Raw genomic sequence first — 23,118 nt, 5'->3', positions numbered from 1 at the left:
GACCTCATTTCACATCTCATCTGAAAAACAGCACTTCCAACAGTGCAGCACTCTCTCTGAGCTACCCTGAAACATCGACCTCGACTTTATTTTCTGAAGGGGGACTTATTTCTGATTCAGGGTGAGAGGTCTATTAACTGATCCAGGGCTGACACTGGGACAGGACAGGGACATTATACCATCTCTCACACACACCTGCCCGAATTTTACCACCTCGCCCGCCTGAGGCTTGTAACATCCTACCCAAGGCCAACGGAGAATACCGCTCTGCAAGTCAGTAAAATTGTCTTATTCCAACAACTGTCTTATTCTGTTATTTGGCTAACACTCTGTGTAAATCTTAGAATCATAGAATCCCTAAGGTGCGGAAAGAGGCTGTTCAGCCCATCGAGCCTGCACTAATAACAATCCCACCCAGACTCTATCCCTGTAACCCCACATATTTACACTGCTAATCCCCCTGACACTAGGGGGCAATTTAGCATGGCCAATCAACCTAACCTGGAGTGTGGGAGGAAACTGGAGCATCCAGAGGAAACCAATGCAGACAGGGGGAGAACGTGCAAATTCCACACAGACAGTGACCCGAGGCTAGAATTGAACCTGGGTCCCTGGCGCTGTGAGGCAACAGTGCCAACCACTGTGCCACCATGCCACCCTCTGTCTCTTTTAAGCCCCTGAGATCAGCAGGTACGTCCTGAGGTCGATAAAAGGCTGATTGCTGGCTTGTTGGGTCCTGGTTTGAAATAGTTGATCTGTGATTTGTTGGTAATTTTGTACAAAGTGTCGGGTGTACTTTGAAATATCTGTCTAATTCCTGATCAGTCTCCTGTATCAGTGCTTCAACTTACAACCTCTTGATTCAGAGACAAGATTGCTACCCATGGGACGGTGCACATAGCATAGGCCCCAGATGGTTGGAGGCTCTGGCACCAGTAGTGGAACAGATAGAATGAGGAAGGGAAAACTAGGTGTAGATGAGTGGAGGGTTTGTACAGGAATACGAAGCTGGAGAAGAAAGCAGATACTTGGGAAAGACCATGGCAGGATTTGTTAAAGGACTCCGAATTTAAAGTGTTTAAGCAGTGAACCATTAGAGATTGGTGAGGGTAAGAGCAATGCTGAATATAACGGAGCAGGAGAGGATGGAGATATTAGAGTCCAGCAGAACAGGAATCATTGGTGAGGATGTCAGTGTATGGGTATCCTCCTCCTGCTGATACCAAACAGCAGAGAGTTAACTCATCCGCAGCCTGACATCAGGCAGGTAGTCAGGCAGAAGTGGCTGCTCTGATGGTGGAGGCCAGTGGATGGGAGCTGGGTGTGACCAGCAAACTCAGGCCTATTGACGATGTCACCAATGTAACATGTCAACAAGGAATAGACACGGGGCCCAGAGTGAGAGCTTGGAGGACGGCCAAGATAACTGCTGCAGTGGGAGAAGAAGCCTTTTCTGGAGATGTGATGGAAATTTTGGAAGAGTCAGAGTGAACCCAGTGAAGACTGTGGAGGTGGGTCATGAGGTGACCTGAGAGAGGAGGAGGAGGACAGAATGGCCAAACATGGCTGAGAGGTCAAGAGGGACAATCTTTCATGGGCACAGTCACAAATGATGTCATAGGATCAAGTTCCATGGAAAATGCTCGCTTTACATAAACAGGAATTCACAGTTCCAAACACACAATGTACTTGTACTCATAACAATGGAATAATGTCAAATAAGTGTTAAATGATTGAAGTCACACTGCAATGCAATACAGTGCCACATCAGACTGCAGGATCGTGCATACAAACTTACAAACTAGGAGCAGGAGTAGGCCATTTGGCCCATCGGGCCTGCTCCACCATTTAATAAGATAATGATGCAGCTATATAAGACCCTCGTCAGACCCCACTTGGAGTACTGTGCTCAGTTCTGGTCACCTCATTACAGGAGGGATGTGGAAATGATTGAAAGGGTGCAGAGAAGATTTACAAGGATGTTGCCTGGATTGGTTGGCATGCCTTATGAGGATAGGTTGAGGGAGCTCGGTCTTTTCTCCTTGGAGAGATGAAGGATGAGAGATGACCTGATAGAGGTGTACAAGATGTTGAGAGGTATAGATCGGGTGGATTCTCCGAGGCTTTTTCCCAGGGCTGAAATGGCTGCTACAAGAGGACACAGGTTTAAGGTGCAGAAGAGATGTCAGGGGTAAGTTTTTCACTCAGAGGGTGGTGGGTGAGTGGAATCGGCTGCCGTCAGCGGTGGTGGAGGCAAACTCGATCGGGTCTTTTAAGAGACTTCTGGATGAGTACATGGGACGGAATAGGATTGAGGGTTATAGGTAAGCCTATATATAAGCCTAGGTAGGTAGGGACATGACCGGCGCAACTTGTGGGCCGAAGGGCCTGTTTGTGCTGTATTTTTTCTATGTTCTATGTTCTAAGATCCTGGCTGATTTGATAGTAACCTCAAATCTGGATTCCGCCTTTCCCTGATAACCTATCACCCTCTTGCTTACCAAGAACCTATCCACCTCTGCTTCCACCGCCTTTCCAGGCAGAGAGTTCCAAAGACTCTGAACCCTCTGAGTGAAAATATTTCACCTTATCTCCATTTTAAATGGGAGACCCTCTTATTATTAAACAGTGACCCCTAATTTGAGATTCTCCCACAAGTGGAAACGTCCTTTCCACATCAATCCTGTCAATACCCCTCAGGATCTTATGTTTCAGTCAAGTCACCTCTTACTCTTCTAACCTCCAGTGGAGACAAGCCTAGTCTGTTCTACCTTTCCTCATAAAACAACCCGCCCATTCCTGGTATTAGTCTAGTAAACCTTCTCTGCACTGCTTCCAAAGCATTTACATCCTTCCTTAAATAAGGTGACCAGTACTGTACACAATCCCCCAGATGTGGTCTCACTGGTGCCCTGTACAACTGAATCATAACCTCCCATCTTTTGCATTCAATTCCCCTCACCATAGAAACTCTGTAGTGCAGAAAGAGGCCATTCGACCCATCGAGTCAACACTGACAACAATCCCACCTCGGCCCTATCCCCGAAACCCTACATATTTACCCCACTACTGCCTCTAACCTATGCATCCTGGGACACTAAGGGGCAATTTAGCATGGCCAATGCACCTAACCCGCGCATCTTTGGACTGTGGGAGGAAACCTGAGCACACAGAGGAAACCCATGCAGACACGGGGAGAATGTGCAAACTCCACACAGACAGTGACCCAAGCCGGGAATTGAATCCGGGTCCCTGGAGCTGTGAGGCAGCAGTGCTAACCACTGTGCCACCCAATCACGATATACGATAACATTCAAGTACTTTGTTCTCCATGTGCTCAATTCTCAGTTTCAGCCTGAGCTATCTAGGGAAATGGATTGACAATGGCCAAAGCGGAAATCCTTCCAGGAACAATTTCTCACACCTACCACAGGGACTGTTATATAGAAGCACCAGCAGAAGCTTCATATCCAATCCTCCCAGCCTCCGTATCCAATCCTCCCAGCCTCCGTATCCAATCCTCCCAGCCTCCGTATCCAATCCTCCCAGCCTCTTGCATTGTGTAGTAATTCGGGAGGTACGGGAGGATAGAAACTCTTCTCCAGTGAGTGTAGCTCAGTTCTCGCTATAAAGACAATTTCTCACTTATACGAGTCCACCTTACACACGAAGAACAGCAGTAACAGTACCCAGGGCAAGGTCAGTCGCGGTATCCAGAGCAAGACAGTAACCAGAGCAACTTCAGTCACAGTAACCAGGGCAACTTCAGTCACGGTAACCAGGTCAAGACAGTAACTAGGGCAACTTCAGTCACAGTAACCAGGACAACTAGAGTCACGGTAACCAGGGCAACTTCAGTCACGGTAACCAGGGCAAGACAGTAACTAGGGCAACTTCAGTCACAGTAACCAGGACAACTAGAGTCACGGTAACCAGGGCAACTTCAGTCACGGTAACCAGGGCAAGACAGTAACTAGGGCAACTTCAGTCACAGTAACCAGGACAACTAGAGTCACGGTAACCAGGGCAACTTCAGTCACGGTAACCAGGGCAACTTCAGTCACGGTAACCAGGGCAACTTCAGTAGCAGTAAACAGGACAAGTTGAGTCACAGTAACCAGGGCAACTTCAGTCATGGTAACCAAGGTAACTTCAGTCACGGTAACCAGGGCAAGTTCAGTCATGACATAGCATTGATTCAGGTGGTGCTGCAAGCTGCTAGTGCTAGGCTGCTTGCTTACAATGACTTTCAGACCAGGTTTACACCAAGAGTTTGAGGAAAGTGGAGCTTCCTGTAGGTGGCATCAGACTCTGCAAATATCAACATGAAAGATGTGCTGCTCTGTCAAGATTTCCACCAGTTAGTCTGATCCTAATAACAGCCTGCTTTTTGGAAGATGTGCTTTTCTAGGATTAAATGTATTTATATTCCTTTCCTCACGCATGTTTAAATAACTTTTATTTTTCTCTGCCACGTATTCTATTCCCCACTGGACATAAAAGCCAGACAACAAATACCTCGACACTGACTGTACCTCCAGGTCACCTTAAACACAGGCGATTCTATTTACATCATGAAAGCTCGGATATATAGTTTTTTTTTTACTCCCCACACCAGTCATTATGGTCAGTTGCCCCATTGCACTAAGGAGTAAACTCCTCAGAGAGAGTGGCCATGTCACATGCCCCAGGGATGTCTGCTGATGCTGCTCGAGCTTATGTCCCTCCCTTTCTCTAGCTTTCAACTTGGCTGAACTGGGAAGCACAGCGCTCCCTCATGACTAACACAAAAACTTAGTTATCACTCAGAAACTGGCATTTCCATGTGCATGCAACAGCAACTGGCTTGTTTGTAGTATCTGTAGTATAATAAAACATCTTGAGGCATTTCACACAACCAGACAATTAGATTGTGATCGATGTGTATATATATATATTGATTTGTCTTGTTTAAGTGGAATGTTTAAAATTTCAGATTTCTTTTCTGCAGGCAATCAGTGTGTCTGGAAAACATTTAGCCCCAGGCTGTAAAGGCAAGTTAATTACTCATTTCAGCTAGGAATTTGTTACTTTCATAAAGCGGATGGACATTTGCTTATATCAAAAGATCCATTGGGAAGTTGATTGACAGGGTCATGTGATAATGAGCAGAACGCAGAGAGAAACGGGCTTTTGCATCTAGTTTTGGAGTGCAGCTCTGCAGAAGACAGAGACGTGCAGGAAGTTCCTGAGAACTCTCTCCCTTCCTTCACCATATCTCTCTGAAAGCACTGAGAGAGAGAGAGTGATGCCTCTTGCTTCTTTCAGGATCAAGCAGAAACTAAACTGTTTTTCCCCCTGTAAGCTTAGCTCCTCCCATTCACATGACTGTCTCTCTTGTCAATCAGACTAATCAAACACTACTCTAAATTACCAGGGGAAAAAAACAAAAATAAACAAAAATGCATTAGCTCAGATTAAAGCTAACACTTATTACATAGGATCAATTATTCCCCTGCATTCTCAGCATGGAGCTGCCTGGTTTGCAGACAGATCGGCTCCAGGTAAACCAGAGCTGAATTTTAAACATACCCGTCACAAAAAAAACATGATATAAATACATTTCCTCAAGGCACAGCGTCATCACGTTAGTTGAACTGTGTCATTTGTTAGAGTTGTATTTAAATTGTGTTATGTTTTACTATAAAAGATCCCTACTTGGGTGGCACGGTGGTTAGCAGTGCTGCCTCACAGTGCCAGGGACCCGGGTTTGATTCCCGGCTTGGGTCGCCGTCTGTGTGGAGTCTGTACGTTTTCCCTATGTCAGTGTGGATTTTCTCCGGGTGCTCCGGTTTCCTCCCACAGTCTGAAAGACGTGCTGGCTAGGTGCATTGGCCATGCTATTCTCCCTCAACGTACCCGAACAGGTGCAGAAGTGTGGCGAGTAGCGGATTTTCACAGTAACTTCATTGCAGTGTTAGTGTAAGCCTACTTGTAACAATAATAAATAATAATAATAAAAATAAACTTTGAACTTTACTTTGTCAGTGGAATCATTCCTGGAAGGAAGTATCCTTTCCTCACATTTATGCCAAAATAGAAAAATTGTTTGTCTAGTTTGGCCTCCTCATGGGATTCTGGTCTGGGACCCGAACAAAACTGACACCAGGCTAAAGGAAACAGTAGGAAAGTTGACCAATAGCTTTGTCAAAGAAATAGGTATTAATGAGCGTCTATGGAATGAGAGAGAGAGGGAGAGAGAGAGGTTCAGGACAGGAATCCCAGTGCTTAAGGCTGAGCTAATGAAGGCAGGGCTGTCAAATGGTGGGGCAATGGAAGTCGGGAGTGCACAAGATACGAAGCTTGGAAGAATTCAGATATCTAGGAGGGTTGTTAGGGGCAGAGGAAATTACAGAGATGAATGAGGCGGTAGAGGGTGGCACAGTGGTTAGCACTGCTGCCTCACAGCTCCAGGGATCTGGCTTTGATTCCCGGCTTGGGTCACTGTCTGTGCGGAGTCTGCACGTTTTCCCCGTGTCTGCATGGGTTTCCTCCGGGTGCTCCGGTTTCCTCCCAAAGATGTGCAGGTTAGGTTGATTGGCCGTGTTAAATTGCCCCTTAGTGTCCCGGGATGCTTAGGTTAGAGGGATTAGCGGGATAAATATTATAGGGATATGGCGTGGGTGGGATTGTTGTAGGTGCAGGCTCGATGGGCCGAATGGCCTCCTTCTGCACTGTAGGGATTCTATGAACACAAGAATGCGAATTTCAAATTTGAGGTGTTGCTGAACAGGAGCCAACCTAGGTCAGTGAGGAAGGAGTGATGGGTGACTGGAACTTGGTGCGAGTTAGAATACACAAGATAAATCTTATGAAGGGTAAGGGGGTTGGGGGTGAGGAGGAGTTGAGGGGGGGGGGGGGGGGGGAGTTCATTGGGATGTTTCTCAGTTCTACAGATTGCTAACAACCTCACGAGGTCAAGTGTCTCAAGTTGCTGACCCTAAGGGTCAGTGTCTTGGGCCCAATTCCACCAAACTTACCAACTGGAAACCAGAGGCCGCTGCCTCGAAGGTATTCATTGAGGCCTTTCCTGGTGACACCTGGTTCAACTGTCACATCAAAGTCGAGCGTATTCAGCTCCACAACTTTATCCATCTTGGTGAGATCAAAGCACACACCTCCCTGGCGAGAAAGCAAACAGCCACTGGTGAGAATAATGAATGTAACCCAATCCATCGACCATTACAGCATCCAGATTGTGTGACTTACATCTTGTAAATTCATTCAATTTCCTCAAAAAGTTGAAATAAACAGATTTATTCAGCGGAGGGTTATTGTCCTGGTGTCATGGGAAACTGCTCTTGTACAAAATTGAGGTTCCATAGCAGCAAATAAAACACTCATTCATTGGGGTGGGCGTTGTCCAGATAGAATACATCAGGCACCAGAAAGTTCTGGAAGCCGTTACTTTATGATAACAGATTGTGTGGGAATCCATTTTATTTTAATTTAGTGAAGTCCACATCAAGGACAGAATATATTTTATTCAGTAATTCATAGAGACACAACAAGGAAAGTGAGAGATTTTTCTTATTTATTGAATATAATGAGTTTATCTGAAGACAGAAGGGATCCGTTTATGCAGTAATTTTACAAAGAGTGGAAGCCTAGATGGAGCGTGTTGCTATGGTTACAGAGTGTTGGCCAGTGCTGAGGGCGGATTGTTTTGCCTTCAGTTCCCAGTGGCTGTTGGGAAGGAAGCTGATAACTTGACTGTACGGAGCAAAGGTGTTCTGATACACAAATCACTAAACCAAATTCACACGTACCTAAAGCAATCAGAAAGGCCAATGGAATGTCATCGGCCTTTATTTCAAGGAGGTTGGAATACAAAAGTGATTCTATGGTTACACAGAGCCTTAGTCAGAGCTCATTTGCAGTCCTGGCTTCAGTATTGGACACCACACCATATGACACAGATGCTGGCCCTGGATGTTCTACAGTGTAAATTCACCATCAAATACTCAAAGGGCTAAATTGTGAGCACAGGCTGCAGGAGGTTGGTTTGCATCCTCCTCAGTTCAGCAGGATGAGACGGTGATCAAACTGAGGTTTGGTGGGTGAATGCAGTACAAGCAACACAGTTAGTGTTAAAATTAGAGAGTGGGAGGGCATGTCTGGCGGGCTTTCTGAGTGCCTGCGGGTTCTGGAGGAGGTCAGTGCCAGGCGGGACATTCTGGTGCCCACATACGACAAGAGAAGGCTGCCTCACTTAGCCGAGAAGGCCGGTTCCTTGGGACACTCAGGGGTGTAAGAGTGTTTGTGTCAACTGGCACTGAGGCCTGCGCTGCCAGGGCTGGGAGGTCTGAGTGTTTGGCCTCTGTGTATTGGAGGGTGAGGTGGACGGCAGTGATACACCTGGCTAACTGGCAGTTGGGTGTGGAGGGGGAGGGAGGGTGGAAAGCTGGATTTATCCTTCTGGGGAGAGGGATGGATGAATTCTACCTTTCCCTTTCTGAAGAAAAGCCACAATGTTGCAGAGCGCAGATGAATGGGTGGTGGGGCACCCAATCTGCATGTCCTCAGCCACCACAGAGCTTTCTCCACCAGTCGTTGGTGGGGCAGGGGTCTCGGATGAAGGTAAGAGTGCAGGGCACAGGTGTGGGCGCAGCATGGAGTGAAAACATGGTGGGCTCATCTCACCTGGAATGGAAATGTCACCGTAAGAGTGCCCATTGAAGGTCCAATGCAGATGGCATCATGCTGCTGGTCTCCATGGTCACATCGGACCGCCTAGCACGCACAGTGGCTGTGATGATTGAAGTTACTGAGATGTTGGCTTCCTCCCACAGTGCACCATCCGCCAGACTCTCCAGTGACCCTGATGAACCCATGCTAAGCTCAGAGGAAGACACTTTGACACTTGCACCAGCGCATTTACTAGCAGGTGGGTGGGCATTGGGTTATCAGCTCCATGAGTAATACACAGCAGTCAGGACACATCACACAATGTGGGGAGATGGCAGAGGCAGAGAGGTCCCAGCACGTCGACAGTGAGAGCACTGCTGGAGGCCCAGACCATGGTAAATCTGTGGCAAATAGTGAGTCTCTGGAAATGTCCATCAGGCAGCAGATGCTGGATGTCCCAGTGGGATGCGTGGGAAAATGTGACGGCGATCCCTGCAAATCTGCGTGCCATTGTCCATGTCACAGAGGAATCCATACGGGGCATGATTACTGTGCTGACCTAAGCACTGAGTGCACAGCCTCCACTGAGAGAGTGGCGACTCTCAGGAACAGCCTCAGGGGTTCCAGGGGTCACATTCGGACCTGCAACTCAAAACACCGGCTGTGACCTCAGGGGGTCAGTGGCAGTGTGAGAGATGGATGAGGCACCTAGTCTCTCTGCTAGATGTCTGCCCATTAATGGTGAGCAGGGAGGTCCAAGTGTACCTCACACTGGTGGACGCTGAAATCTCTGTGGGTTCCTCTCAGGGCGCTCCAGATAAGGGCACAAGCCCCTCTTCCACTGTCCACAGAATCTTGTGATGCCGTGACGATTGGTCTATTATAATTGTTTGTAAAGGAGAAAGTGCCATTGGCAGGTGGAAGAATCAATGCCTTGGAGACCTAGCTGAAGGTTCCCAAGACCAAGAAATCCCTGCTGTCCCTGCCTCCCTGAAGGTTCCTCCGGATAACTGAATAATGTTATTATTGTAATGGGTCAGTTTTCAATGACAGGTACATCTTTGAAATGAAAAGCAATCTGACTAAGAGACAAGAGAATTCTATAGAGCCCCTCAATGCTTAAACCTAACATCTCCATCCAGTGGGCACATGGTTTCAAATTAAGTACTGAGTGTCAGACTGGCATCGTGCCAGCCCATCTCCAACCAGCACGGGTCCACCTACCTTTGGCTTGATTGTGAATCCAAATCCCAACAAGTCGATGTACTTCAGTGCATAATGCCTTCGAACTACACAAACCTGACCATTTCTAACGCTAAAAATCACCTGGCAAATTTACCTTGAGGTTTGCAGCCTCCGATTCAGTGAAATGTTTAATATACCGGTGTCAGATTATTTAGTATGATCCTGGTTAATTCACGTCCAATCACCAATAGAAAGTCTCTTCACTTTTAAATTAATTACAAAGCACAAAACAACACGTGTAACCTTATTTCAGCTGGGCACTCAGTGTAAAGTTGTGATTACTATTGCATGGGTAAATATACTCTACACTTTTTGTGACAATGAGACAATGAACATCACTGGATCCAGAAATATAATTACTCTGGATGCTTCTGATCATATTGACCATACGGCCCTCAGTCCTGGATCTGTAGAATCAAAGATTCGCTTTGATTAATTACTCTAAGGAGAACAGTCAGAGAGGACTTTGAAACTGTCCCTGTGGTGGGCATCTCCTTTCAGAAGTTTAAAGTCTATAGTAAGATAAATCATCCATGCCCTTTTAAGGAAGAGGTGTATCAGATAACTAACCTGATAGTCATTAATTACCCAGCACTGCTCTAAACCCTGGAAGCTCTGAGACAAACAAGAAAGTCCATACATTTATATAGCACCTTTCACAACTTCAGGACACCCCAGAGCAATTTACAGCTAGAACATTTTGAGGTGTTAAGTAGGAAACACAGGAGTAACACTGATATAATACTAGTGGGGATAGGGCCTGGGTGGGATTGTTGTCGAGCAGGCTCGGTGGGCCGAATGGCCTCGTTCTGCTCTGTAGAGATTCGATTCTATTCTAATAATTTTGATTTGATTTATTATTGTCACATGTATTAGTATACAGTGAAAAATATTGTTTCTTGCGCGCTATACAAAATATACCATACATAGAGAAGGAAAGGAGAGAGTGCAGAATGTAGTGTTACAGTCATTGCTAGGGTGTAGAGGGAGTTTAAAAGAGTTAGAATGAAGTATTAGAAGCATAGAACAAGAGTAAAATATACAATTAGAAGGAATGCTGGGCACAGTTTGCATGAATCTGTGGAATTTTATAATGAAATTATACTTTTAGTTAGGGGTTTATTTTGTTGAAAGGGGTAAAATAGAGGCTGTCTCAATATGACATGACTGTTTGAAAGTATTAACACACAATTTGGGCCTAATTGCTTTTTACCTTAGACTGAACTTGCTTGGAGGTGCGAAAGCAAACAGCTACAAGGCTCGCACTTAGGCCCTGATTTGAAGCAATTTCCACGCTCCAGTGTACACGGATTCCACGCACCATTTTCACCCGAGCTATTTACATCCTAGCTATAACTGCAACACTACATTCTGCACTCTCTCCTTTCCTTCTCTATGGACAGTATGCTTTGTCTGTATAGCGCGCAAGAAACAATACTTTTCACCCTATACTAATACATGTGACAATAATAAATCAAATCAAATCAGGAGTGCATAACGGCATGTTTCAAGAAGCAGGCACACACACAGGTTCTCGGAGGCACTGGAGGTCTTGGTGGAGGAGGTCTAGAGGAGATTCTTGCCTCCTCTCCCCTGTCCTGCAGGAGCCGCTGCTGTTCTGCCTGGCCTCCTACCATTCCTCCTGCAGACCTAAGGTGATCCCAGCAAGATGGCCATGACCCAAGCACTCCCATTCACCGACCGATTCCTACAAGGTGGCCAATAAGTTGAAGTTGTACAGCACTCGCTCTTTCTACTTTCAGAGAAATTCTGGAGTAAACATTGATAGAATGCTGTCGAGGTCTTGGTAAAGTGCCCGTCAAGCTCTCCTGAAGCTGTTTTAAAAGTCCGCTTCAAATCTCCAGCAGCAAGTGAGCATTGAAAGTTAAGTAAGGACACAAGAATCCTCAGCAAAACTCCCATTTAGCTGGTCATTGAGGGCAGTAGTTCATGTATTACCTACCAAAATACAATGCAAGTTCTTTAATGAAAGCTAACTGGCAAGTTCAGTGGCAATCAGATTAACAATTCTTTGGGAAGCCATTACCAGCACTTGTTTCAATTCCTTTACCAAAATGACATCCACCACGAAACCCGGGCCAGCTAGCATTGCAACTCTAGACCTCCATCCTGACCTCTCTTGGAGGCTTTTTAGCACTGGAACTATCTGGAAAAAACAAAGCCTTAATGTTCACCGATCAAATAATGCCACATCAGGGCTACATGAGCTACCATTCAAAGTTTATTTATTCGTGTCACAAGCAGGATTACATTAACACTGCAATGAAGTTAATGTGAAAACCCCCTGGCTGCCACACTCCGGCACCTGTTCGGGTACACTGAGGGAGAATTGAGCATGGCCAATCCACCTAACCTGCACATCTTTGGAGTGTGGGAGGAAACCAGAGCACCCAGAGGAAACCCACGCAGACATGGGGAGAACATGCAGACTCCGCACAGACAGTGACCAAACCAGGAATCGAACCTGGGTCCCTGGCGCTGTGAAGCAGCACTGCTAACCACTGTGCCACCACGTGTACCTAAAAAGAGAGGAAAGAAAACTGATTTTTATTTTTGTGGACAATATAACAGCACCTACCTTCATGGCGAGGACTCCTCCTTCCAGCCCTGTGCTTGTACCAAAAGGGATGATGGGAATATTGTTCTCAAAACAGATTCGAGCCATTCTGCTGACCTGCTCCACATTCTGTGGCCACACAACGACGTCAGGAGGTTTGCACCTTCACACAGAACAGAACGTTGTGGATTATGTGTGGGTTCTTCAGATCAATGTCCCAATACTGAGCAGGTTAATCAAAACTATCTAGCCTATCATATTGACAGATATTACATTGCAAGAGGAACTAAAATAATGTTGCCTCGGGAAACACAAGCAGATAACATGCCCTTAATCTGTGATTATTCCTGGTATTGATAACTCAGAATTAGTTGGCTAAGCCTCACATTCTGACAATCCTTTCCTCATTCGCCTCCTTTACCTTAATGCATCCTTTGATTATTCCGATATCTCCTTTGGCTCAGTGTCCTTAGGATGTTTTACTGATATTAAAGCTACTTTATAATGGCAAGAAGTTGCTGTAAAGACACTAAACCATAAAAAATTGAAAATTTTGACACAATTGGCCCTCATTGCCTATTTGGAAACTGTTAAACAAGGGCAGTGAGACCCAATTTCAGGAACTAATGCCCAACACCTCAGCAATGCCTGAAATATACTGACCGCAAAATCAGCTTGGGCCATTTTTCAAATAATAGGACAGCCTCTTAAAACAAGTGTGCAGGGAGAAGGAGGGATTTACAATTAGCTAGTGTCCTTAATGACCTTAGAATGTCCAAAACTAATTTGTATTACAGCAGGGCCCCACAAACAAAACACAGAGAAACAGCCAGATCATCTGCTTTAGTGCTGTTAGTCTAAACAATAAATATGTCCTAAAGAAACCACTCTGGTCACCTACCTGAATGACTTGCACCAAATTTCCTTTTGGATTGTTACTCGAAGCTGGTACCCTTAGTGCAGGTCTGGTGTAAGATAAAAGCAGCTTCTTTTACCTGGTCAGCATGAGCTGGCAATGGGGCAGATGATGATCTATCTCCTGAACTGAAACAACCACCCCACAGTGCACACTTCTTGATCTTCACACACTCGCAGCATCTGGGTTAAACGATTGACACTTCAAGCCTGGCTTCATCAAGGCCACTTACTGACCAATGCAAACCGTGAAGCTATGTCATTGGGAGATATAAATGGAAACATACATACCCCGGATGTCATGCTTAATGGCAGAGTTAGAATCATAGAATCATAGAAACCCTACAGTGCAGAAACAGGCCATTCGGCCCATCGAGTCTGCACCGAACACAATCCCACCCAGGCCCTACCCCCATATCCCTACACATTTACCCACTCATCCCTCTAACCTACACATCTCAGGACACTAAGGGGCCATTTTAGCATGGCCAATCAACCTAACCTGCACATCTTTGAACTCTGGGAGGAAACCGGAGCACCCGGAGGAAACCCACGCAGACACGAGGAGAATGTGCAAACTCCACACAGACAGTGACCCAAGCCGGGAATCGAACCCAGGTCCCTGGAGCTGTGAAGCAGCAGTGCTAACCACTGTGCTACCGTGCCGCCCCTTTTAAAAAAATTATTTGTATCTTTTCCATTAAATTCCTACAGTTCAGGAGGCGGCTAAATTTGGCTAATCGAGTTTACATAAACTTTCCGAAAAAACATCTTACCCAGGCCCATGCCCCCCTCCCCCCACCTTATCACCATAATCCCGTGCATTTACCATGGCCAATCCCCCTAACTTAGACATCCTGGGACACTAAGGGGCAATTTAGCATGGCTAATCCACCTAACCCGACATCTTTGTACTGTGGGAGGAAACCTGAGCACCCGGAGCAAACCCACGCAGCCTGGGGAGAAAGTGCAAGTCACCCGAGACCGGAATTGAACTCAGATCCCTGGTGCTGTGAGGCAGCAGTGCTAACCACTGTGCCACTGAGTTGAGAGACTCAGTCTATGACCCGATCCTTGTCACTATCAGAGGACTTATCCTACTGTGTACGTGATATGAAATTGATATAATGAATGCAGAAACCCCTTTCAGAGGGAATCTATTATTACAACACAGCAGCAGATCATTCAGCCCATTGTGCTGGTGCTGCTCTTGGGTTCTGTTATCCAGATAGTGACGGGCAAGAAAAATACTAGCCTAGCCAGCAATGCCCACATCCTGTGGAACAAATATTTAAAATATCCAAATTCCCTGCCAATCTCCATAGCCCATCAAATATTGATCCAATTTCCTTTTGAAAGTTATGATTGAATTTTCCACCACCATTTCAGGCTGTGATCTCACCGACTCAATGCATAAACAGACATCCTAATCTTGCCTCTAGTCTCCAAACACAAGTGAGAAACAGCCTCTCAATGTAGTAAAATAAAAAATATATGAACAATATGCATATTTGAATAATTAACTTTCTTACACTCTAATGCAGGCCAGATTAAGAAATAGAGTACGTTTTAAAATTAAAATTTATTACAATATGTTGCGACTCTCTGGCTGTAACACCATATTTACGTTTAGTTCTTTAAAGTTTATTTATCAGTGTCACAAGTAGGCTTGCATTAACACTGCAATGAAGTTACTGTGAAAATCCCCCAGTCGCCACACTCCGGCGCCTGTTCGGGTACACCGAGGGAGAATTTAGCATGGCCAATGCACCCAACCAGCACGTCTTCCGGACTGTGGGAGGAAACCGGAGCACCCGGAGGAAACCCACACAGATATGGGCAGACTGCGCACAGACAGTGGCCCAAACCAGGAATTGAAAGCGGGTCCCTGGTTCTGAGAGGCGGCAGTGCTAATCACTGAGCCACCCTGCCGCCTCTATGGGATTGACCCATCCATATTTACTCTGAGTTAGGGACACAGAGTGTGAGACAGTGCCCTCACAGGGGGTAGATTCAACACCATAAGGGGATGAAGCAAGATTCCAACTGAAGCCTTTATAAGTTCAAATCATGTGAGCTTGGTTTTAGTGGGGCGGGGGCAGGATTCTCAAACATGAAACCAAAGTTCTTACCTGTGATATGATTCGTCTTTTCCATGCTGCTCCCTGACAGCGGTTGTCGTGGAAACATTTTCAGTCCCTGCTGTTGCTTGCAGAGCCTCAATAATATTACCATGCAATCCCCTCTGAGGAGTGAGAACAAAACACTTGGACAAATCGCTTTAAAAAATCATTAGCGTTTCCTTTCCACTATTTCCTCAACTGAGTAACAACATACTTTCATGAAAGTGGATGGGTGGGTGGGTGGGAGTAAGAGAGGGGGGGGGGGGTCAGAGAAGAGAGGGGGGGTCGGGGGAAGAGAGCGGGGGGTCGGGGAAGAGAGGGGGGGTCGGGGGAAGAGAGGGGGGTCGGGGGAAGAGAGGGGGGGTCGGGGGAAGAGAGGGGGTCGGGGGAAGAGAGGGGGGGTCGGGGGAAGAGAGGGGGGTCGGGGGAAGAGAGGGGGGGTCGGGGGAAGAGAGGGGATCGGGGGAAGAGAGGGGGGGTCGGGGGAAGAGAGGGGGGTGGGGGAAGAGAGGGGGGTGGGGGAAGAGAGGGGGGGTCGGGGGAAGAGAGGGGGGGTCGGGGGAAGAGAGGGGGGTCGGGGGAAGAGAGGGGGGGTCAGGGAAAGAGAGGGGGGTCAGGGGAAGAGAGGGGGGGTCGGGGGAAGAGAGGGGGGGTCGGGGAAGAGAGGGGGGTGGGGGAAGAGAGGGGGGGTGGGGGAAGAGAGGGGGGGTGGGGGAAGAGAGGGGGGTGGGGGAAGAGAGGGGGGTGGGGGAAGAGAGGGGGGGGGTCGGGGGAAGAGAGGGGGGGTCGGGGGAAGAGAGGGGGGGTCGGGGGAAGAGAGGGGGGTCGGGGGAAGAGAGGGGGGTCGGGGGAAGAGAGGGGGGGTCGGGGAAGAGAGGGGGGTCGGGGGAAGAGAGGGGGGGTCGGGGGAAGAGAGGGGGGTCGGGGGAAGAGAGGGGGGTCGGGGGAAGAGAGGGGGGTCGGGGGAAGAGAGGGGGGTCGGGGGAAGAGAAGGGGGGGGTCGGGGGAAGAGAGGGGGGGTCGGGGAAGAGAGGGGGGGTCGGGGAAGAGAGGGGGGGTCGGGGAAGAGAGGGGGCGTCGGGGGAAGGGGGGAACAGGGAAGAGGGGGGGACGGGGAAGAGGAGGGTCGGGGAAGAGAGGGGGGGTAGGGGAAGAGAGGGGGGGTTGAGGGAAGGGGGGGTCGGGGGAAGGGGGGGGTCGGGGAAGAGAGGGGGTCGAGGACGAGAGGGGGGGGTCGGGGGATGAGAGGGGGGGGTCGGGGGATGAGGGGGGGGTCGGGGGATGAGAGGGGGTCAAGGGATGAGGGGGGGGTCGAGGGATGAGGGGGGGTCGGGGATGAGGGGAGGTTGGGGGAAGAGAGGGGGGGTTGGGGAAAAGAGGCGGGATCGGGGGAAAAGAGGCAGGGTCAGGGGAAAAGAGGGGGGTCGGGGAAAAGAGGGGGATCGGGGGAACAGAGGGGGATCGGGGAACAGAGGGGGTCGGGGAAGAGAGGGGGGGTGCGGGGTCGGGGAAATAGAGGGGGGTTGGGGAAGGGAGGGTGGGTCGGGGAGAGAAGGTGGTCAGGGAGAGAGGGCGGATTGGGGAGAGAGGGGGGTCGGGGAGAGAGGGGGTGGAGGAGAGGGGGTCGGGGGAGAGGGGGGTTGGGGAGAGGGGGGGTCGAGGGAGAGGGGGGGTTGGGGAAGAGGGGGTCAGGGAGAGAGGGGGGTCGGAGAGAGAGGGAGGTTGGGGAGAGAAGGGGGTCAGGGAGAGGGGGGGTCAGGGAAGTGAGGGAGGGTCGGGGAAGAGAGGGGGAGTCGGGGGAAGAGAGGGGGGGTCAGTGGAAGAGGGGAGGTCGGGGGAAGAGAGGGTGGGTCGGGGGGGAAGAGAGGGGTGGTCGGGGGAAGAGAAGGGGGGGTCGGGGTAAGACAGGGGAGGTCGGGGGAAAAGAGGGGGATTCGGGGGAAGAGAGGGGGGTCGGGGGAAGAGAGGGGAGTCGGGGGAAGGGTCGGGGAAGAGAGGGGCGGTCAGGGAGAAGAGAGAGGGTGGTCGGGGGAAGAGAGGGGGGGGTCAGGGGAAGAGAGGGGGGTTCGGGGGAAGAGAGGGGTGGTCGGGAGAAGAGAGGGGGGTCGGGGGATGGGGGGGTCGGGGATAGAGAGGGGGGGTCGGGGGAAGAGAGGGGGGTTCGGGGGAAGAGAGGGGGGCTCGGGGGAAGAGGGGGGGTCGGGGGAAGAGAGGGGGGTTCGGGGGAAGAGAGGGGGGTCGGGGGAAGAGGGGGGGTCGGGGAGAGAGGGGGTGGAGGAGAGGGGGGTCGGGGGAGAGAGGGGGGTTGGGGAAGAGGGGGTCAGGGAGAGAGGGGGGTCGGAGAGAGAGGGAGGTCGGGAGAGAGGGGGGTCAGGGAGGGGGGGGGTCAGGGAAGTGAGGGAGGGTCGGGGAAGAGAGGGGGAGTCGGGGGAAGAGAGGGGGGGTCAGTGGAAGAGGGGAGGTCGGGGGAAGAGAGGGTGGGTCGGGGGGGAAGAGAGGGGGGGTCGGGGGAAGAGAAGGGGTGGTCGGGGTAAGACAGGGAAGGTCGGGGGAAAAGAGGGGGATTCGGGGGAAGAGAGGGGGGTCGGGGGAAGAGAGGGGAGTCGGGGGAAGGGTCGGGGAAGAGAGGGGCGGTCAGGGAGAAGAGAGAGGGTGGTCGGGGGAAGAGAGGGGGGGTCAGGGGAAGAGAGGGGGGTTCGGGGGAAGAGAGGAGGGGTCGGGGGAAGAGGGGGGGTCGGGGGATGAGGGGGGGTCGGGGATAGAGAGGGGGGGGTCGGGGGAAGAGAGGGGTGTCGGGGGAAGAGGGGGGGTCGGGGGAAGAGGGGGGGTCGGGGTAAGAGGGGGGGTCGGGGGAAGGGAGGGGTCGGGGGAAGAGGGGGGGTTGGGGGAAGAGGGCGTGTCAGGGGAAGAGAGGGTGGGTCGGGGGAAGAGAGGGGGGGTTGGGGGAAGAGGGGGGGGGGTCGGGGTAAGACAGGGGAGGTCGGGGGAAAGGAGGGGGATTCGGGGGAAGAGAGGGGGGTCGGGGGAAGAGAGGGGAGTCGGGGGAAGGGTCGGGGAAGAGAGGGGCGATCAGGGAGAAGAGAGAGGGTGGTCGGGGGAAGAGAGGGGGGGTCAGGGGAAGAGGGGGGGTTCGGGGGAAGAGAGGAGGGGTCGGGGGAAGAGGGGGGGTCGGGGGATATGGGGGGGGTCGGGGATAGAGAGGGGGGGTTGGGGGAAGAGCGGGGGGTCGGGGGAAGAGGGGGGGTCGGGGGAAGAGGGGGGGTTGGGGTAAGAGGGGGGGTCGGGGGAAGGGAGGGGTCGGGGGAAGGGGGGGGGTCGGGGGAAGAGGGCGTGTCAGGGGAAGAGAGGGTGGGTCGGGGGAAGAGAGGGGGGGTCGGGGGAAGAGGGGGGGTCGGGGGAAGAGGGGGGGGTCGGGAGAAGGGGGGGGTCGGGGGAAGAGGGGGGGGTCGGGGGAAGAGGGGGGGGTCGGGGGAAGAGGGGGTGTCAGGGGAAGAGAGGGTGGGTCGGGGGAAGAGAGGGGGGGTCGGGGGAAGAGGGGGGGTCGGGGGAAGAGGGGGTGGTCGGGGGAAGAGGCAGGGGTTAGGGGAAGAGAGGGGGTGTCGAGGATGAGAGGGGGGGTCGGGGGATGAGGGTGGGGTCGGTGGATGAGGGGGGGTCAGCGGATGAGGGGGAGTTGGGGGAGGAGAGGGGGGGTCGGGGGAAAAGAGGGTGGGTCAGGGGAACAGAGGGGGGTCGGGAAAGAGAGGGGGTGGGGGGTCGGGAAATAGAGGGGGTTTGGGGAAGGGAGGGAGGGTCAGGGAGAGAGGATGGTCAGGAAGAGAGGGGGGATTGGGGAGAGAGGGGGGTCGGGGAGAGAGGGGGGTGGAGGAGATAGGGGGGTCAGGAGAGAGGGGGGTCGGGGGAAAAGAGGGGGGAGTTGGGGGAAAAGAGGGGGGAGTTGGGGGAAAAGAGGGGGGTCGGGGAAGAGAGGGGGGAGAGCGGTCGGGGAAATAGAGGAGGGTTGGGGAAGGGAGGGAGGGTCGGGGAGAGAAGGTGGTCGGGAATTGAGGGGGGTCGGGGAGAGAGGGGGAGTCAGGGGAAGAGAGGGGGAGTCAGGGGAAGAGAGGGGGAGTCAGGGGAAGAGAGGGGGGTCGGGGAGAGAGGGGGGTTGGGGAGAGAGGGGGGGCCGGAGAGAGTGGGGTGTCAGGGGAAGAGAGGGAAGGTCGCGGAAGAGAGGGGGAGTCGGGGGAAGAGGGGGGGATTGGTGGAAGAGGGGGGTCTGCGAGAGAGGGGGCCGGGGAGAGAGGGGGGTCGGGGAGTGAGGGGGGGTCGGGGCAAGAGAGGGAGGGTCGGGGAAGAGAGGGGGAGTCGGGGGAAGAGAGGGGGAGTCGGGGGAAGAGAGGGGGGTTGGTGGAAGAGGGGGGGTCGGGGGAAGAGAGGGTGGGTCAGGGAAGAGGAAGGGTCGGGGAAGAGGGGGGGTCGGGTAGAGAGGGGGGTCGGGGGAAGAGATGGTGGCTCGGGGGAAGAGATGGTGGCTCAGGGGAAGAGAGAGCGGTTGGGGGAAGAGAGGGGGATCGGGGGAAGAAGGGTGGGTCGGGGGAAGAGGGGAGGTGGTTTGGGGGAAGGGAGGGGGGTTCGGGGGAAGGGAGAGGGGTTGGGTGATGGGAGGGGGGTCGGGGAAGGGAGGGGGGGTCAGGGGAAGGGAGGGGGGTCAGGGGAAGGGAGGGAGGGGGGTGGGGAGGGAGGGGAGCTGGGGAAGGGGGGGTCGGGGTAAGGGAGGGGGATCGGGGAAGGGAGGGGGGTCAGGGGAAGAGAGGGGGGTCGGGGGAAGGGATGGGGGATTGGGGGAAAGGAGGGGGTGTCAGGGAAGGGAGGGGGTTTTGGGCGAAGGGAGGGGTTGTCATGGTAAGAGAGGGGTGGTCAGGGGAAGAGAGGGGGGTCGGGTGAAGAGAGGGGAGGGGTTGGGGGAAGAGAGGGGGGTCGGGGGAAGAGAGGGGGGGTCGGGGGAAGAGAGGGGAGGTCGGGGGAAGAGAGGGGAGGGGTTGGGGGATGAGAGGGGGGTTCAGGGGAAGAGATGGGGGGTCGGTCCTGGGGGGAAGAGGGGGAGGGTTGGGGATGTAGGAAAGAGGGGGAGGATCAGTAAGGGGGGAATGAATCTGCCACAGTTCCCTCTCTTGGTTCTCTATCAGCCCCATTCTCCTGCCTTTTCCCCATAACCCCTGATCTGCCACTTCTTTGCCCATTCTCCTAACCTGCCCAAGTCATTCTGCAGCCTCCCCATTTCCCCCTTACTTATGGGAAACATAATTAATCTGGGTTTAGGAATTGAAGGAACAGGGCCGGCTTTGTGAAGTACAGCAAATTGGAACAAAGACTGCCTGAGGGTCAGACAGGCTCAAAGGACGGGTGGGCAATGGGGCAGATTAGGCAAGTAACAATATGGAAAGGGAAAACCCTTAAATGGTTTTAACTGGAGCTGATCAGGCCACAGAAAAATGGGATCCTTAGTTTGTCTCGAGGCCATATACAAAACAAGGAGGAGCTATTGAATTTATATATGATCTGAATTATGTTGAAGTTGTATTAAGTGCAGATTTGAATGTCCAGTGAAAGATTGGCAGTATAAATCATTAAGAACTATGCAGCATAGATTCATTAGGATGTTCTCAGGCCTCAAGGTGGCACAGACATGAGGAAAGACTGTGGTCATCTTCACTGAAGCTCAGAGCATTAAGGGTGACATGCTGGATGACTTCAAAATGATAAAGGGACTGCAGGCCTCATTGCCACGCTGGACAGTGCAGATGCTCAGTGTTCCGTAATAGGGGGGGGTGTGGGGGGGTGGTTGAAGCTAACGGGTTCCAATTAAATAAAATTAATCACAATATTAAAGAACCATGGAGCAGCAGAACCATGGGGAACCAGTGAATCTGTGCCAAGGGCTGCGAGACACTGATTGAAGCTCAGTGTGTGGGCATTACTGAGAGGGACTAGTAAACAACACAGGCGGAGACATAATAGGGTGGAAAGAATAAAATAAAACAAACGAGGAAAATGTAGCATAGAAAGAACAATGAGGAAGCGACAGACTAAATCAGCAAGGAGGATGAAATGTAGATCAGTGTAAACAAAGACTGAAAATAAACCCTGACAAATATATTCAGACACTAATATGTTTAGAGAGATGAAAAGCAAGGAATGAGGATATTTTAGGAGTGTATAGTCTGTATTGTTTTCATTACTCCTGGTGTCTGCTGGATGAATCCCAGACTGCGAAACGACTCCTGATTTCTAATAGTCTCATTGTGATTGTGAGCTGCTTGGTTTTGCTGCTGTAACGTTGCAGTGCTCCCGGTTGATGTGCCCATATTGACCAATTTAACTATAATATTGTCCTCGCCTCAAGTGAACCAAGGGGCAGGAGGCAATGGGCAGACAGGGGACTGGTTACATGAGGTGGGCATTTATGAGTTGCAATAAAGGGATACATTGCAAACATATAGAGAACTGTGTTTGTTTATAAGAGGGATTCTAAAAATAACTGAATGTCATCTTGAGGTGAGATTCGATGCGAAGTAGTTTCACTTTCAAACTGGCAGTTAGCGGAATTTGGATGTCAACATCGGAATTGACTGCAAAAGCAACTAGTCTAACTCTACTTAAATGTTTATCCCAGCTCTGGTCCGGTTTATTCTGCATTTACTTTCTATTAACCCGTTTGCAGCGACCGCGGGTGCGGGGGGTGGAGTGTGGAAGTCGATTGCAGTCCCTTGTTGACCTGGCGGTATTGTACCTCTGCTCACCAGGTCGGGATGGAAACAATTGTGATTTTAATTGTAAATGAAGGATTGCAAGTCAAGTGAAACGATTAAACTTGCATGAATTACAAAACAGTAGCTCTGGATTTAAGCCGATTAGAAATTTTTGCCTGGGCGATTCGAGGGGGTTTGGTTCATTTCCCTGTTCATTTCACTGGGAATTGAAGCGCAATGACATAGTGCCAGCACTGAATGACAAACAGTGCCCGGAGCCTGTACCTGGGGTTGAAGCCGCTGCTTTCTCCTGCATGTTGTGGTGTATTTGAGAGCCAGCAGCCGCCAGTGCAGAGCGCTGCGCAGAGCCATTTCAGCAAGATCCCAGACAGATTGAAACACTCCGGCCACCATGTAACAAATTACAACCCACTAAGCAGACCGCAGCGCCCCTGGAGGAGCAGCCGACACCCAAAGAATGGCAGCTGTCTCACCATCACCCGGTCTCAGTCCCTTAACTGTCCAGGGGGAAGGGTTTTACCCCAGAAACTATAAAGGAACTGTATGACATTTTAAGTGTATTTATTAGTGTCACAAGTAGGCTTACATTAACACTGCAATGAAGTTACTGTGAAAGCCCCCTAGTCGCCACTCTCTGGCCCCTGTTCGGGTGCACTGAGGACGAATTTAGCATGGCCTATGCACCTATCCAGCATGTCTTTCAGACTGTGGGAAGAAACCAGAGCACCTGGAGGAAACCCACGCAGACACGAGGAGAACATGCAGACTCCACATCGACAATGACCCAAGCCAAGAATCGAACCTGGGTCCCTGGCGCTGTGAGGCAGCAGTGCTAACC

General features: G+C 51.1%; 1 protein-coding gene across 1 annotated transcript in view; it reads right to left on the bottom strand.

The window, feature by feature from the left end:
- The window catches only part of ldhd (lactate dehydrogenase D), a 49,324-nt gene extending 26,637 nt beyond the window's left edge, over positions 1-22,687 (bottom strand). Inside the window, exons 1-4 of the mRNA XM_078211041.1 lie at positions 22,545-22,687; positions 15,538-15,650; positions 12,512-12,653; positions 7,020-7,161 (exon numbers count right to left, since the gene is read on the bottom strand). Of these exons, the coding sequence (XP_078067167.1) occupies positions 7,020-7,161; positions 12,512-12,653; positions 15,538-15,650; positions 22,545-22,673 (526 nt within the window). The 5' untranslated portion in view covers positions 22,674-22,687. The remainder of the gene's footprint in view (positions 1-7,019; positions 7,162-12,511; positions 12,654-15,537; positions 15,651-22,544) is intronic.
- Between the last annotated feature and the right edge of the window lie 431 nt (positions 22,688-23,118).

This window comes from Mustelus asterias, chromosome 4 (genome assembly GCF_964213995.1).
Source record: "Mustelus asterias chromosome 4, sMusAst1.hap1.1, whole genome shotgun sequence".
Lineage (NCBI taxonomy): Eukaryota > Metazoa > Chordata > Chondrichthyes > Carcharhiniformes > Triakidae > Mustelus > Mustelus asterias.
Note: the sequence above shows the minus strand (reverse complement) of the source record. Positions and strands in the feature narration are given on the sequence as shown.